This window comes from Nannospalax galili, unplaced genomic scaffold, assembly GCF_000622305.1.
Source record: "Nannospalax galili isolate Female #2095 unplaced genomic scaffold, S.galili_v1.0 scaffold37, whole genome shotgun sequence".
Lineage (NCBI taxonomy): Eukaryota > Metazoa > Chordata > Mammalia > Rodentia > Spalacidae > Nannospalax > Nannospalax galili.
The window spans coordinates 903,832-921,333 of record NW_008339765.1 but is presented as its reverse complement, the minus strand read 5'-3'; the positions used below and the strand labels follow the sequence as shown (position 1 = coordinate 921,333).

The 17,502-nt window shown below is 36.0% G+C and overlaps 1 protein-coding gene across 2 annotated transcripts in view; it reads left to right on the top strand.

Annotated features, from left to right (window-relative positions):
• Positions 1-17,502, top strand: part of Dpp10 (dipeptidyl peptidase like 10) — a 1,579,922-nt gene that overhangs the window by 1,002,693 nt on the left and 559,727 nt on the right. For both annotated transcript variants that reach the window (XM_008834544.1, XM_008834545.2), the window contains exon 3: positions 11,199-11,294. In XM_008834544.1, coding sequence (XP_008832766.1) covers positions 11,199-11,294 — 96 coding nt within the window. The remainder of the gene's footprint in view (positions 1-11,198; positions 11,295-17,502) is intronic.

The following is a 17,502-nucleotide window of genomic DNA, read 5'->3' as shown; positions in this document are numbered from 1 at the left end:
TACTCTGGGCATACCAGTCTCCAGTGTCAAAGGCTAGAATTACAGTCAGGATGCCATGCCCACCTAGCATTTACATGGGACCTGGGGATCTGAATTCCAGTCTTCTGACTTTCACAGCAAACACTTTACCAGGTGAGCCATCAGGGCAGCCCTTCTGTATGACTTTTTTTTTGTTAATTATTCAAATTTACCCATGATACTCCATTTTCTTTTAAATTATTTTTTTATTTACTGATTTAATTCTTTATTCATTTCATTTTTATAGTTTGTGGATAAGGACCAACACTCAAGGTTGTCTTATGACTTATACACACACACATGCATGCAAAACACACACACACACACACACACACACATACATTATAGACAAAGGTAAAAGAAAAACACAGAAGGGTTGGGGAGATGGCTCACTGAGTATAGAACCTACTGTGTAAACATGAGAACCTGAGTTCAGATCTCCAGAACCCATGCAAAGCTAGATGCTATGCCACGTCTGTATCCCCAGTGCTGGGTAGGCAGAGACAGGCAGACCCTAGGGGCTCACTGGCCAGCCAGCCTAGCAAATGGTGAGCTCCAGGTTCAGTGAGATAACCCATGGACAGCCATGTGTGGTTGTGCATACTTTTAATCCCAGAACTCTAGAGGCAGAGGTAGGTAGAGCTCTGTGAGATTGAGGCCAGCCTGGTCTACATAGTGAGTTCTAGGCCAGCTGGAGCCACAGAGAGACCCTGTCTCAAAAAGACCAAATAATATAATAATAATAATAATAATAATAATAATAATAATAATAATAATAATAATAATAATAATAATAATAATAATAATAATAATAATAATAATAATAATAATAATAATAATAATAATAATAATAACAATAAGGTGGGCAGCAATAAAGAAACAAATAAATAAAGATGTAGCTGGTAATACATCTTTAATAAATAAAGATATAGCTGACAGCAACATCTGGTGCCTACATGCATAGACACAGGTGAACATACCAGCACACATACATGCATACACAAAGTAAAATAAAAATTGTCAGTTACTACCAAACAAAAAAGGAAAAAGCAAACAAGATTTTTGTATGAAGTTCCCACTTGGAAATATGTTCAAGAAGGAAAGAATATATGCTCAAGGTTTAGAAAAGAAATTTAGTTACAGAATTTTATATTAGTACATTTTATATTGGATAACGCAAAGTCAGAAGGCATTCTGGGTAGAATAATTGGTGAAGACAACTGACTTTTCTCATTTAAGAAAAGCTATTTTCAGGATTAGAAAAAGTTAATAAATAGAAGTAGTTAGGAAAAAGAAAAATAAAGCAATAATAAGAAAGTAAACTCCTAATTTTTCAAAGGAACAATGTAATTTCCTGAAACTACAAATAGACATGAGTTAGTAGATTTATAGATTTTTTTTTGTTTTTTTTTTTTAGTTTTTGGATTTTACTTGAATGGGTGATTTAAAATTCAATAAATTACCTGTCAAAGAACTTGAAATTTCTTTGGTGGACAAATCTGATTTGTAGGTTAATACCCATGTGATTCATAATTTGAACCTTTCAAACTGACATCGTCAAATGTCTTCCCTTCAAAAATTGATTCCTGGGTGAATTTTACATTTTATTGTATTTTGTCATAAACTTATGTTTCATGTATTGATAAATCTTAGAAAATGCACATAGTTTAGTTGAAAAAAAAAGAGACAAATATGCCAAAAAACTTGATAAAATCGTCTTTCTGAGATAAAATTTCTGAGATAAAATGTAAAAAGTATTTCATATTTCTATAATTATTGTGCATATTTAGCAGGATAGTGGCTGATAATTAATGATCTGTGTCTCCTGTCTGGTGATCTCTTTATTAATTTTAATTTCTGTTAGAAAATAAAAAAAGACATAAACAACAGTATTTACAGAAGTTGTACCAGGATATATCTTGTGAGCTCTTTCTTCTAGCCCAACAACATGTAATTTTATGATTTAACTATACATTAAGAACTACATAATTTCTGAAGAAAAAAACATTTGTCCATTTTCTTTCGACAATTTCATTTTGTCATTTATCCCTGTGCAGCAGGGAGTATCACAACATGTATGTGGATTTAGAAGACAACTTTTTGAAGTTAGTTCTCTCCTTCTACCAGCAAGTGGTATGAGGCAGAGTCTAAGCAGAATGACACTTTCAATAAATAGGTGGAGAGCTGGGTGTGATGGTGCATACTTTTTATCCCAGCACTCAGGAAGCAGAGGTAAGCAGATCTCTGATTGATTGAGGCTAGCCTTGTCAAGTTCCAGACCAGCTGGTGCTACAGGAAGACCCTGTTAGAAAAAAGGGAAGTGAACTGCAGGAATACCCTAGGCCAACAGTAACTATGGGAAATAAAGATAATGATGAAGAATAAATAAATATCTAAACTGTAGCAAAAGGCAAGGGAGTTGGAAATTAACTTGGAGTCCTACAGAGAGAGACTCATAGGAGTAGGAAGTGAATTTCCTTTGTTCTCCTTGTGGGAAACACTGAATAACTTGATTAGATGTTCCATTTTATTACTGTTTTAACAGGAAATTATTTTAAATAGGGTTTTAAATTAAAAGAAATATTTCTGAACCCCTGATACAAAGAATAAACCAGATAAAAAGTAATGCAATTATTCTTAGTAAAGGGAGATGAAGAACAGAAAGTCTATAAATTAGTTTTTCTTCAGTTCAGTATTGAAGGATGGACTTTTTTCATCTAAGATTATGCAGCCAACATATTTCAAAAGGCCATTTAAGAGCAAGATTGGATTTTTTTGGAAGACAGAACAGAAATACCGACAGCAGCCTATGATCTTAAATGACAGACTAAAACAGAAAATACATGGGCTGAATTCTTCAATTGTAGTTCTGTTACTGAATTCATATTGCCAAAGAGGATCAATTGAGCTGTATTTTTATAGCTTATAACTATTTAAAATTATGTGTATTTTTTCCTAGTTCTGTAAATACTTGTGATCATTATTATAGTGTGTATTTCTCTGAGTTTTGTACTATTTATAATCACAGCAAAGACTTGCAGGGTTAGGAAATGTTTATCACTTTAATAGCAGTGATTATTATACATTAGATTTTCAGACCATCATGCATATATAAACACATATATGTACACATATAAGGGAGCTATTGAATTTGTTAGCTATTTATGACTATGACAAATTATTTGAGAAAACCAAATTAAAGAAGGAAACATTTCTTTTTCTTACAGATTTAGAGGCTTATGGGTAGAGATCCATGGTCACTTGGAGCTTCTGTTTCTGGACTGTGCTAAGACTTGTTTAGATGGGAATGTGGTTGAGTAGAATTTCTGCCCACATTGTGGTGGTGGTGTGTGACTTTTCCTGGGCATACATGCATAAGCATCTACTGACTCAGGATCTGAAACTAAGGACAGACCAAGGTCCAATTTGGCAAACCAGTGAGTTTTCTGTGGCCACTTACAGGAGTACAGGTGAGGGGTTACCTAAAGGAACACAGGTGACTCAAAGGCAGCAAGCAGCATCACAAAACGCCGACCCCAGCATAGGCGATGACTCACCAAAGCTATATCCCTGGATCCCTGTACAACTTTCAGACACCTCCACAGAGAATTTCCTCTCCCCAGCAGCCCTCACTACTTACATAATGTGAGGAGGGAAGAGACCATGGGAACTTTGTCAGTTTCAAGAAATTCCGGGGACTTGTGAGTTGCTTACTTTCTAAGTACTAAAGAGCCTCTCTCCAGGATGGACTTTTAATTTGCAATGTCCCGAATCTTCAGGAGCCTCCCACTAGGATGGAAAATTTTCAGTTTGGAGGATATTGCTACACAGGTGGACAGGGGAGAAGGATGTGAGGAGAGACGAAAAAAGAGATGGAAGAATGTAGGAATGGAGGTGTGAGGGTGTAAGGAGAGAGAGAGGGAAGAGGGGAGTCAGAGACAGGATATCGTTTCTAAATAAGTGCTCCTGAAAATCTACTCCCTTCAACTATGTCCTATCTCCTTCCCATCACATCCCAGCTGCCTATCAAATTATGAACCCAGCAAGGCATGAATTCAATGATGGATGAATTCATGAATTAACTCTCATGATCTGGTCACTGTACAAATCCCCAGCTCTGAATACTGTGGGACAGGGGATATTCAACATGTGAGTCTTTAGGAAACATATAAAGTGCCAACTGTAACAGCTGCCTTCTATTTAGCTCCCAAATACTGGAAGAAAAATGTTATAAAAACCAACCTAAAAAGGGAAAGGTCTATGAGAAGTGAACATTTAGTTTTAGCAAAGAATTTTTTGATATTAAGGGTAATTAAAATTTCCTCCACAGAAGGTTATTAGGGGAAGAACTTTGAATGACAAAGTGATTTATAATCTAATATCAGTTTCCTTGTGAGCTATAATGTAGAGTTCACAGAGTAGTTGGGACATGTGAATCGTAGCTCAGATTCTTCGATATAAATGGTACTTTAGAGTTAAACTACAGTGAAAATCATTAACGTATTGAATTAAGGTTTTTCAAGTTAGTATCCAACTGTGACTTAAATTATGTTCATGAGAAATTAGTTTGTAATGTGGGTTTATAAATGTCTGTTTGTCATGAGACGCACAAGGCATGTTCTTGAAGTCATGATTCTCCCTCCACCAAGTATCAAAGAAGAAAGGCCAATTTGAGGATTTCTGCTTGGCATTTTATAAGAAATTTTCTTGATAAAATGAAACAAAGAATTCTACTGTGTACAGCATGTTTTAACAATTCTCTGTTGGAGAAAGATGAGATCAAATGAGAGGCTGTTACCAACCAAAAAGATGTTCAAAGATCTTATTGAACTCACAGGGGACTGAACTCAGGTCCTCATTCTTACAAGCCAAGCATTTTGATTTTTCTAACCCAAGACTGTTTTTTAAAATGTTATTTATAAAAGTGAATATTTTAAAAATAAAAAGTTGGAATGGAGAGATGGCTCAGCAGTTAAGAGTACTGGCTGTTCTTGCAGAGAACCCAGGTTCAATTCCACAGGGTCACCCACGTGGGGGCTAACAACTGTGTGTGTGTGTGTGTGTGTGTGTGTGTGTGTGTGTGTGTGTAACTCCAGTCCCAGGGGATTTGATGCCTTCTTCTGACCTCCATGGTCATTGCACTACAGGGTACACTCTCATATATGCGTGCAATATACTCATACATGCAACATAAAAATAATGAGGTTCAATATAAGAGTTCTATATGGGACATGCTCTACAGTCTCTTATTCTCTAAAACTTGGGCTGTTGTGGCCTTCTGTGTGTATGCACTCTGTTGTAATAGGAAGACTCTAAATAGACTGACTAGACTCCAGTGGATGAACTTGCACCAAGGGACATCTGGGTACAAATACTTGACTTGATAGGACTTAATATATATGACAGAATGCATGGAATCCAGTGGGTGTATGGGGGGGAGGGGGTCTAAATTTAATTAATAACTATTATTTGAAGTGCACAAAAACACAATAAAATATACATTAAAAATAATGAATAAAATATTTTTAAAATTACAATAAAATATAATTATCATATCATTAAAGAGAATGGAGAATGAAAAATTATTTGGGGAGATGAATGGTTCCATGCAATAATTTTAAAATCAGAGAGATAATGGTTCAACTCCAGGCTCACGATCATCTTACACTGGGCTCTTTGTCAACTTTGAAGAGGGTTCAGGGAACATTTGGGGGGTGATGGAAGAGAATTGTAAAGTATGAACATCTCACAAGATTGAGTCTTGACAGAAGCTTGTTCATAAATGAGACAAGGTAGAGGCTAGTTTGGATGACTGTTAAATGAATTTAATTATTCACATACAGATAGAGAGAGAATAGGGGGTGTTTATTTTATGACAAACTCGGGAGATATGTTGACAGTGCCTAGAGCTAAAGACAATTTAAAGAAATGAAAAATGCAAGCTATAAAGAGGGGGGGGGAGGAGAAAGTAAAAATTTCGCTTAAACAATAATCAAGCTGTAACAACAAAACAAAAACCCACAACACCCCCAGGTTTAGACATCAGTTTTCAATGTAATAGTAACTGCTAGATTCATGAAAGGAAAATATTTGAATTGGAATTCATCAATACTGAAAACTTTTTCCATGCAAAAATAATTTTAGCATATTGAAGATAAGTTCTCTCTCTCTCTCTCTCTCTCTCTCTCTCTCTCTCTCTCTGTGTGTGTGTGTGTACTTTGGATTTTTAATATTTTTATTCTTTGAAAATTTCATACTGTATACAATGAATTTTGATCCTTTTGAAAACCCACTTCCTCCCCTCCAACACCTAGATCCACACTGCTGGTGACCTTCCCACTTTCATGTCCTTTTTTTTATAATAACATACTGAGTTCATTTACAATGGCCTGTATGCTTATGCCTGTGGGGTCATGCACCTCAGTGTAGGAAACCTACCAAATGGCTATACCCACGAACAGAGGCAGCTTACAAAATGGGAGACAGAAAATCTTTGTGCTCTATACAACTGATAGAGAATTAATGTCTAGAATATACAAAGAACTCAGAAAAATTAACATTGAAAAGATATGTTTGAAATTCATGCCCCTGACAGAGATTTATATGTAGAAAAGTGAACAACCCTTCAAATTCAGTAGTTAAATACTTTGACAAAGTCAGTCCAACCAGAAACGAAGACAGATGACATGGGCAGACCAATGTTCAGTGAAGAGTATGTGTAAATCAGGAGTAAATTAAATATTAAAATATTTAGTGTAATTGCAATTAGAGAAACAAGAACAAACTCACTGTCAGATGTTGCTACATATACACCACAGTAGCTAAAACAAAAAGCAAAGCTGGCATCAAATGCTGTGAAGGTTTCAGAGAAAGTAGATCAATTGTCCACTGCTGATGAGACTATAAAATAGTGTACCTTCTTTTTAAAATAAATTAAATATGTGCTTAACATTTAATATTGGGACTGCATTGTAGGCATTAATTCCAGAGGAAGGAAAGTTTATGTTTGCAAAAAAACATGTGGACAAATATCCATGGCAACATTGCTCATGTTTGCTCAAAACTAGAAAAATAAAAGGTAACTGACTTTCAGTGAATAAATGCTTACATAAATTGTATGACACTCATACTCTATGATATTATTGAATCATCAAAATAAATATAGTATTATAGACTCAACGACCTTGATGATTCTCCAGAAAATTTTCCTAAGGAAACAATTTATATGAAAATGTTATGTTTGGGGTTGGGGGGAGATGGCTCAATGGGTAACTTGAGCCATGTTTGGGCACTTGATACAAGAAGACCTTTGTTCATCCCTAGAACCTACATAAAAAACATGTGAGGAACCATGTGCCTGTTACCACAGTGCTGTGGAAGGCTGAGACAGAACAATTGCTGAGGATTTCTGGCCACCAGCCTAGCTTCAGGTTCAATAAGCCATCAACAGTGATAGATCAGGAGACCCGATGTCCTCCTCTGGCCCCTGTGCATGCATGTGCACATATATTGCACACAAATGTAACATAACTATATACAAAAATATAAATAAATAAATATTTATAATTTAACAGTGCTATATGATGATCACAGTTGCAAACCGTTACTGTGAGTATACATTTAAAATTTTTATCAGTATTTTGATTTGGCATATTTTCCTTGTACATGGTACTAAATTTCATGCGTACATTTTCATATAAGTACATTTCTCCCCTCAACGTAGCTCCCATTTCTCTCCCTTCCTCTCCCGTGAGACCCCATTGATCCCCTGCACAATTTCAGTTTCATTTCCATTTTCACATATATAAAAACACAAGAAAAAAAGCATGACTTGCTTTTCTTTCCAAGGATGACCTAATGCTCTTGGTATAACTGTATAGGGTTGCAGGTGGGTGGTATTAACAATAGAGGCTACGTACATGGGAATAGGAGACCATGGTGATGCTCTCTCTGTATCTTGACTGGTTCTACTCCCATCATCAAATGCATAGAACCAAACACACAAATGAATACATGTGAACTCGGTGAAATTAACAAGAGGAAAAGAATCTTACTGTGTTTTCGTTCAGAAAAATGATATTTGCCAGGAAGAGAAGCTGACTGAAGTGTGTGCACGAACTGTGTCTAATTGTCCTTACTCAAATCGCATGTGGCTCTACAATTACCAGACAATAAAGCCTACAGCATGCACTAAATTGCTTAAACTTTTGGAAAGACTAAAGAGAAAAAATATTTAATATGATATTGTTGAAATTATACTAAAACATATCACTTGCTGTGTGTGGTGGGGCACACCATTAACACTAGCACCCAAAAAGCTCTGTGATTTCCAGGCCAGCCTGGTCAACATAACAAGCTCCAGGCCAGTCAAGGCTACATTGTGAGACTGAAAAAGCACAAGAAGAACTCAGGAAGGAGGAGGAGGAGGTAGAGGAGGAGGAGAAGGGGGAGGAGGAGATAGAAAAGAGGAGAGGGAGCAATTATATTTTTTGCTAATATTTTTTTATTTTTGAGAATTCATATATATATACAATTTTAAGGAAGTGTGATATGATATATAATATAATCAGTAACCTTACATATAATAACCACTTACAATGGGAAATATTATGTTCACAATAATATCAAACATTAACTCTAACTCTAGTAGGTAAGGTAAGTAATCTGTATGAGATATCAAAGAAGGATTTTCCACATACATTTTGTGTGTGTGTGTTTGTGTGTGCAGATAGACAGATGAATAGAATGATAGAAAGATGATAGATAGATAGGTAGATGGTAGATAAATGACAGATGATACATAGATAGATGATAAATGATAGATAGATAGATAGATGATAGATAGATAGTAGATAGATGATAGATAGACAGTAGGTGACAGATGATAGATAGATAGATAGATACATAGATACATAGATACATAGATACATAGATGATACATACATACATACATACATACATACATACATACTTACACAGGTAGATAGATAACAGATGACAGACATATATTTAAATGATAGATGCTATATGTAGATGATGATGATTAAAATAGATATATAGATGATAGATAGATGAATTTTAGAGAGATTACACACACACACATGCACGCATGCACACACACACACACACACACACACATCTGTATTAATAAGATTCCCAGTTGAGATTTCCAGTATGGTCTCTTCTCAAATATAAGAAGACATATTTGAAAATTCTTAATGTTTAAATAATTATATATGAGATTATTTAGTGTGGTACACTTTCCTTATAAGTTTACACATGCACATATATAGTTGTGCATTGATGTGCATATATGTATATACATATACACCTCCATAAAAGATACAGTACACAAGGTAGGTAAAACTTACTCAGGGATGTAACATTTGACTATGATGTGTGAGGCTCTGGGTTCAGTCCCCAGAGCTGCAGAAAATAAACTAGTTGAGTTTTGTAAGAAACCTCCAAAGCATCTATCAAAGTCTCTCTAAGGTTTGTATTCTTGCTGACAGTAGCAGTGTGTTGGTGATTTTATTATTACCTGAGGTCTTAGACCTCTTGTGAAGATATTCTCTTCCATTTCAAAATTAGTTAGCACTCTGTATCCGTATTCTCTTCTGTCATACACTTCGTTTTGTACATGTAAGTCCCTCTGAATTATTCATAGACATGTTTCTGATTTTCACAAATTCTTGTTTTTTAAATATTTTGTTAGAAAGATTGAATCTTTTCAGTTAGCTTTATTTATGTACATGTCTGTATGCCTGTTGGAGTCAATGTTCACCATATGTTTTCAGGTGTCCACAGAGGCTAGGAGATGGTGTTTGATCCCTTAGAGCTGCAGTTGTAGGTGGTTGTGAGCTACCTGGTTGTGGGTGCTGGGAAATGCACTTAGGTCCTCTGGAAGAGTATTAAGCATTCCTAACCACTGAGCCATCTCACCAGACCTAAGAAAGTTTAAATTTTGATCTTTCTGATTGCTAGACAAATAATCAGCTATATATCTTTGCATAACATATTTTGTCAAATTTGCATATAATCACATTTTGTGCAAAAGTGGGAATCAAATAATCTTCACATATTTTTTCAGTTATTTCTTCGGAGTTATTATGTTTAATTGATTCACAAGAAAGGGAATTATGTTTGAAATTAGTGAGTCTTTGTTCTAGAAGCTGTGGCAAAGACAAACAAAGTTCTTGGTACAGTTAAGTGCTGAATTTTTAAAAAATAAAATCAAATGAGATTAGTATCTATCGTTGACATTTTGTTTTCCATCAGTGGGAAGGTCAGAGCTAAAAGGTCACCAAAAAGAATTTTCTCAGCAAATAGACAATGCTATTATTTTGCTCCCCGTGGCCTCTTACATGTGAAGGGATACTTGGAATGTCTAGTTTTGCAACTCAAGTCATTGTCCTCCATTTCTAGATTCGGGACTGTAAAAAGAGACTCAAATAATGTACATCTTCCAGTGGCCAAGATACACTATTTGATTTTCAGTGTAGCATTTTAAATTTGACATTTAAGTCTAAATTCACTTGGAGTTTGTTGGGTGATAGGTATTTGGTGGAATTTGATATTCATTGTATTTATTTGAAATGCCTTTTGAGTTGGAATGATGTTTTTTCCCTGTGTGTTAAGGTCTCTCAACCCTCTCATATTTATTTTTTACAGAATAATATTTTGGCATTAAGGATTGTATGTTTAAGTGAGTTTGAAAACTGAGGGATGGATAATGATTAAACAGCAAAATCTAGTCTTATTGAACAGTGTAAATCAGGAGTTCTTGAATTTTTCTATTGTATAACACTATATATCTTGGGTTTGATCTATGAAATTATTGCCAGACTAAAGCAATTTAATACTAAAATTGTATGATTTAATTTTAAAAGTTAAGGTTGGGTGTGGTAGTGCCTGCAACCCCAAGCTTGGGAGGTAGAAGCAGGAGGATCTTGAGTTCAGGGCTAGTCTGGACCATGTAGCAAGTTCCTGTCTTGAAAAACATAATAACATAAAAGATCATGAAACAAAGTTTCAATGACAAAATCTGTTTTACATGCTCACTTTATATTAATGTTTACTTTATATATATTTTGAATGAAAGTATTCTACATTTTATATCTCATTCTTCTGAGAAAAACTAATGCCAGAAGTGTCTGACTTTGGATCTCTCTTATTTTTAGATGAGCTCACAAATTCTTCTGAAACTAGACTGTCCTTAGAAGAGCTTTTGGGGAAAGAATTTTCACTTCATAATCCAGAAGCTCGGTGGATCAATGGTAGGTAAAGATCTTTTTGTGCATATTATTGTTTTGAGTTCTCTATAATAAAACAAAAATGATATTTGACTTAATATATTAACATATGCAATTCTTTGAGACGTAAACATATACTATTTGATCACATTAAACTTCAGCTCATCCTAGAGAGAACCAGCTTCTCAACATTGCATTGACACAGCTATCTTCTATATATGAGTAGTGAACCTACTGTTCTTTGTCTTTTTATTTTACCTATACTTGGAAAAAACTACCTTAGCTTTCCCTAAATCAATTTCTGGCATTAAAACAAGAAAATAAAAAGAAACCACTGAGTAGAACCTTGGCTGCTGGTTTGTGTTTATGGGACGTAATGAGGAGATGGTGCTGAACTAACCAGGAGTAATGTGTTGTGAAGACAGTCACAGGTTTTATTTTCTTTGGTATTCCACTTTGCCTGGCAGTGCTAATCATCTTGGTTGGAGAGTTGTTAATCTTTGATCTTCACTTTCTTTAAATGCAATATCTTTGCACATTTTTAAAATATTTTATTTTATTTTATGTGTATGTATGTATGCCTGCATGCAGGTAAGTGCACCTGTGTGGTGCAATGCCAGTGGAGAACAGAAGAGACTGTCAGATTCCCTGGAACTGGAGTTATGGACAGTTGTTAGCTTCCATGAGGGTGTAGGGATTTGAACCCAGGTCTTCTGCAAGAACAATCAGTGTTCTTAACCACTGAGTCATCTCTCCAGCTCCATCTTTGCATATTTTAAGAGTAGATTATTTGTAGAATTGGTAATACACTTTGACTTGTTATCAGATATAGATGATAACATTTATGGTTCTCCAATATTCTAAGTAAGTGCATTCATGTGTTATATTTGGGGAATTATTAAAACAATATACTTTATTTAGCTCACGAGGGCAAGGCTCAAATCATGCTTTTTTAATTTGACCCTAAGATAGTTCCTAGAGATAAACAGGAACACAGATTCAACTTTTGAATAAGTGAATGAATTGAGGCCCACTGTCATTTTTCCTGGACATAAGTGTTAGTTTAAATTGGTTGGAATATAACTACATGTCCCGGTGTTAGTATAACAGAGAACATAGTGAAGGAATTTTCTTATTCTGTTTCTGTATTTTCCTCTGTAATTGTTCATAAATTTGAGACCAACTCTCTAAAGACTTTTGCCTTTTTACTGAGATCATTTGGATGCTTTGTATTACTGCACATGCATGTTATGGGTAAGGAAAACATAAAAAAATCACTGTTTTTAAACCTTGTCCTGAAGCACAGATCTCTCACTGAGCGCCCTCCAAGGATGTGGCTACCATTCTATAAATCTATGTACTTCCCAGCAAATATTTTCATCAAGAGAGATGATAAAAAGGGAAGCTTCCAGAACGTTTTAAACATTATATTGAAATTATTGTATTTAAGATGCTGAATCATCTTCTCTTGTATTAACCATGATTCTGAACCAAATGGTAGAAATTTATGTAGTCATATTTTGGAAAGCAATAAGAAAAGCCATGACCCTCTTCTCTCGTCTCAGGTTAGCTTGCACTGTTTAAATATGCATTTTACTCTTGTGTATAATTGCTACTGTGATGTGGAAACTCTGAAGAGGAAGACAGACATCACAGAAGCTGACTGCATGCTAAATTAAAGTATATTTCAAGACCTAGGTCATAGATGCTACTTTTATACTTCACAAGATATGAAAATAATGCATGTCATGTTAATCATTTTTGGTAATTTCCTTAGCTATCTTTGATGAACTTGATCTTGAGTGGCATATTGCGACAATACTGCTGTGTCACTATCACATTCAAATCCATTAGAAATACAACACTTTTAAGGGTCTGGTATCAAAGCACCCCTTGAACTGGAATAAGCAGAATCTAAATTCTGAGAGTAGTCTATATAAATACCACTGAAGAAAATTGGGTCACAGTTCACATTATGGAAAGTAGTTGTTTTGGAATGATGATAGCATAAGAATTCCTTATGTCACAACCAGGGCTCTGACAGTCCCAATAAGACAGATTTGGTGATCCATCCTTAATAAGCCAATTTAAAAAAAGATATTTATTCAATGTGGCCACAAAGCAAAGGGGAACAAAGAGATCCAGTGATCTCTCTTTCCTCTTCCACGCCCAAATTTCATCTTCAGATTCCTGGGACAAGTTAAGGTTTAAATACAAGGCAAGAGACATACATATCTGTTCAGTCCTCCTCAAGGTGTGGTCCTGCCCATCATTGACTCACTATTGTATATGCTCCAGTATCTACTGCAATGTGATCTGACAAGAACTGTGTGAAATATCTAATTGAAAGACAAGTTCCTCCTCTGGATGGCACCAGGCATATGCTTTTCCCTTCTCCCAGCATAAGATTCCTGGGGAAATTCCAATTTCTTGGGGTCCATTGCTTCAGTATTTTGATAGCCAAAGGGAGGGGCAGAAGGCTCTTTAGAATAAAGTTTACTAAAAGAAAAAAAGTTTATGAGTCTTTAAAGTTTCATACATTTTGGCAATGTATATTGATCATGTACTTCCTCCATTAGTTCCCTCCAACTCACTCCAGTCCTCCTCTCAAATTAATTCTCAGCAGTCTGGTGAGTGTGAACAGATCTGTCCTCTATTCTAGCAAACTCTCCTTTCTAGCAGTCAATGCTACTTATACACTCCTCACATAGCCAAGAAATCAAGTGGGAGGCACCTGACCAGGAGGGGCAACATTGACCTCTTTATCCACAATTGCATTAAAAGTGAAAGGTAAGCTTTCTCTTTATTCTCAAACTATACCACAACAGATTTCCTTAATGCAAAAATAACATGAAGGAATTCAAGCTCAGCTCATTTTTGAAGCTTCCTCTGGTTGTCAGAGGTCATCCTAGGAAGGCTTAATGCATTCTTGGTCAAGGGAAGGAGGGAGTCTATGGCCCTGACGTGCATAATTTGGAATGGAGCGCTGCCATTCTATATACTCTGCTCTAGCGATATATTTGAGGACATCATTGCAGTCTTGGATAGAAGACTGCTATTCATGGTTAACGTATCCCTTGGCTTGTCCCAAGTCTGTTCACATCCGTGAAATCTACATTTTTATAACATCTTCCTACTTATGTCACCTTGATACTAGAAATCTATCTCCTTTAAAATAATTAATCAGGAGTGTATGGGAAGCACAGATTGGACTGGGTGTCTTACATTGAAAAAGAAAGGACACAGATTTTGGAGGTGGTAGTGGACAAGGGTTGAATCTGAAGGGTTAAGGGGAGGAATGAAGAATGAATATGATAAGGTACATTGTATGCATATATGAAATTGCCAGAGAATTAATAAAATGTATTAAAAATGAAACATATTCTGCTTCTTTGCTTATTGGTTTAAATAAGTCTCTAGATCCAACATCAGGTTTCTGGGGTGAATTTCAGTCTTACATGCTATTGCATGTATTACCATCTATCATAGTTTGACAGAGAAGGCATCCAATATTGGATCCTTCATGGATGTTCATCTGATCACCAAATATATATGGGGTGACTGATAATTTTAAAGGAGATAGATTTCTAGTATCAAGGTGACTTAAGTAGGAAGATGTTATAAAAATGTATGAAACATTAAAGACTCAAAAGCTTTTTTTCTTTTAGTAAAGGATGTGAGCAGACTTGGGACAAGCCAAGTGCTAAGTTAACCATGACCCCTGGTAGGGTGACCATACTACCAGGGTTCATGCCCTTAAAGACAACTGACCCCCCATTAACAGTCAGCAACTGTCAATAATTTCTCACCTAGGGGTGGAGCTCATGACACGCTTTTCTATGCTGGAATGTTAACTGGCTATACCTTGTGCAGGTCATGTTCAGACAACCACAGCCACAGAGCAGAGCCTGCTTCGAAAGTGTTTAAGTATAAAACTTACACTCCTATTGTTTCCCACTGAAATGCCTTTTGCATATTTAATATACATATCATCTATATCTAAGACAATTTTATGTTTACATATCCCTTTCTATTAATCCATTGGTGCTGAATATTACAATAATGTGCTAATCTCAGCAGATAAATTCATATAATGAGTGATAACTCATACAATCTAAAACTAATGTACAAATATGTTTACTGACATATTTGTGATCAAAAGCAAACTATAGTGTCAAAAAGAAAATTCTTACCTCGAAAGATTTAAGAATTAGCATATTCTGGAACCAAATATTATTGACCATGGATGGGAACACAGACTTACTTCACCCCAAGTTCCATGTTCTCCTGAGGTAACAGTGAGATGAAGTTTCTGTAGTAAAGGAAGTCACAAATCAAGACAGTTTTAAATACATACTGGTGGAAACATTAAGAAGACTAAGTTACAAAAAACTTGAGAAACCTCAGTTATAGGCTTCTGATGGCATCTGAAAACATTCTTAGACTTTTGTTGAGGAAACTTGGATTTTGTTAATATATTTCAGATTGTTTTAGCTGTTAGTCATAAGGATGTTAGGACAGACACAGGGGTAGACAAGGAATATCTGTTAAAGGGAATAAGGATAGCCTAAGAAAATTTGTAATTTGGCTCTAGACCTGAAACATTCTAACTCTCCACAGTCATTTCAGCCTGTATCAGAAGGTTCAATGAAAAGTTCAGTTTTTTATAGGGACCTTATAGGAACATCCAAACAGTATGGATAGCAGGTGAATTTGAATCTTCTCCAGATCTGTTCTTCTTACCTCTTCTTTTTGTTTCCTTGATTTTCTTCAATAAATATATTTGGGTACAAAACTTTTGAAAATAGCAATACTGAAAACATATCCTCTTCTCCCACAGTTCTTGGGTTCCCAAACACCCCACAGCCAGCCTAGGGTCATAGAAAAATGTCCAAAACCCAGCTGATGACTGTGAAGATGTGTCTCACAACCTGCACCAGTGACATTAATGATCAGAGATGCTCAGAGATCTCCAACATTCTCTTTGTTCTTCATGTTTTCCCACACTCTTTTTTCTACCTGGAATCCCTCTCCAGACTTCAAGGTCCAAGTTTCACCCTGTGATAATATCTGGAGTCCATGACAGTCACTGTTCCCTTTTCTGCTAGCATGAGGATTATTCCTGTCAGCTCAACACTGTCTAGAGTTATATGAGAGAAAAGCTTTGATTGAGGAATTGTGGAGATCAGACTTGTCTCTGGGGATGTCTATGAAGGACTGTCTTCCTTGTTGAATGATAAGAGGGGGCCCAGCCCACTGTGGGCCACATCACCCTTAGGCAGATGGTCCTGTGTTATATAAAAAAGCTTGAATCGATAAGAGTATTCCCCTATGATTTCTGCTGCACTTGGCTGTCAGTGAGTTCACTGGTAAGAGCTACTGCTGCATGGAAATGCAAACAGTACTGCCTTCAAGTTCCTGCCTTGGATTCCTTTTCTGACACCATTAAATGGTGAATTTTGACCTGGAGATGTAAGGTTCTCAAATCCATTCCTCTCTTAAGTTGCTTTCGGTATTGGGTTCATCAGAGCAACAAACTCAAACTAGAACAACTCCCTTCTCCAAACTCGAGTCCAACTCCAACATAGTCCCTCTCCTCTCCTCTTCTCTCCTCTCCTGTCCCCTCCCCTCCCATCCCCTCCCCTCCCCTCCCCTTCTCATTTTCCAGTCTCAAACTCACTATGTAGCCAAAGCTGGCCATAAACTCATGGCGTTCATCCTGCCTCAGCCTACCAAGTACTGGGATTACATGAATAAACTGCTATGCCTGACTTTTCCAAGACAGAATTTTTTATTGCAGAGGTCTATAGCCTCATAGGTTCTTAAATGGGTGGGGCCCGTGTGCCTGTTTGTAGAGATGCTCCATATATTTGATATTTATTTATAACTCTCCCTTCTAGTTTCTTTGCAAAGACCAAAATCCAGGCTATTAAAGTGGCACAGAAAAGTCACCATTATCATTTTTACAGAAAACAAAGGGCTTTTGTCCGAGTAACACCAATATTACTACAATTATTTGGGAGTTCAGCATTAGGAGAAATAAATGATTTTATTGTTTTTTTTCTGTGTTATAGGACTTTACCAGGGTAGGACTTTTGTCTGTCAATATAATTTGGTAGAGATACTGAGGTTGTTGGGCATCCCACCATCTCTTTGACCTACACTTTGGGATGAGTTAAATTATCTTCAGATTTTAATCTTTGTTTCTATAATGTTCATCATACTTTCATTT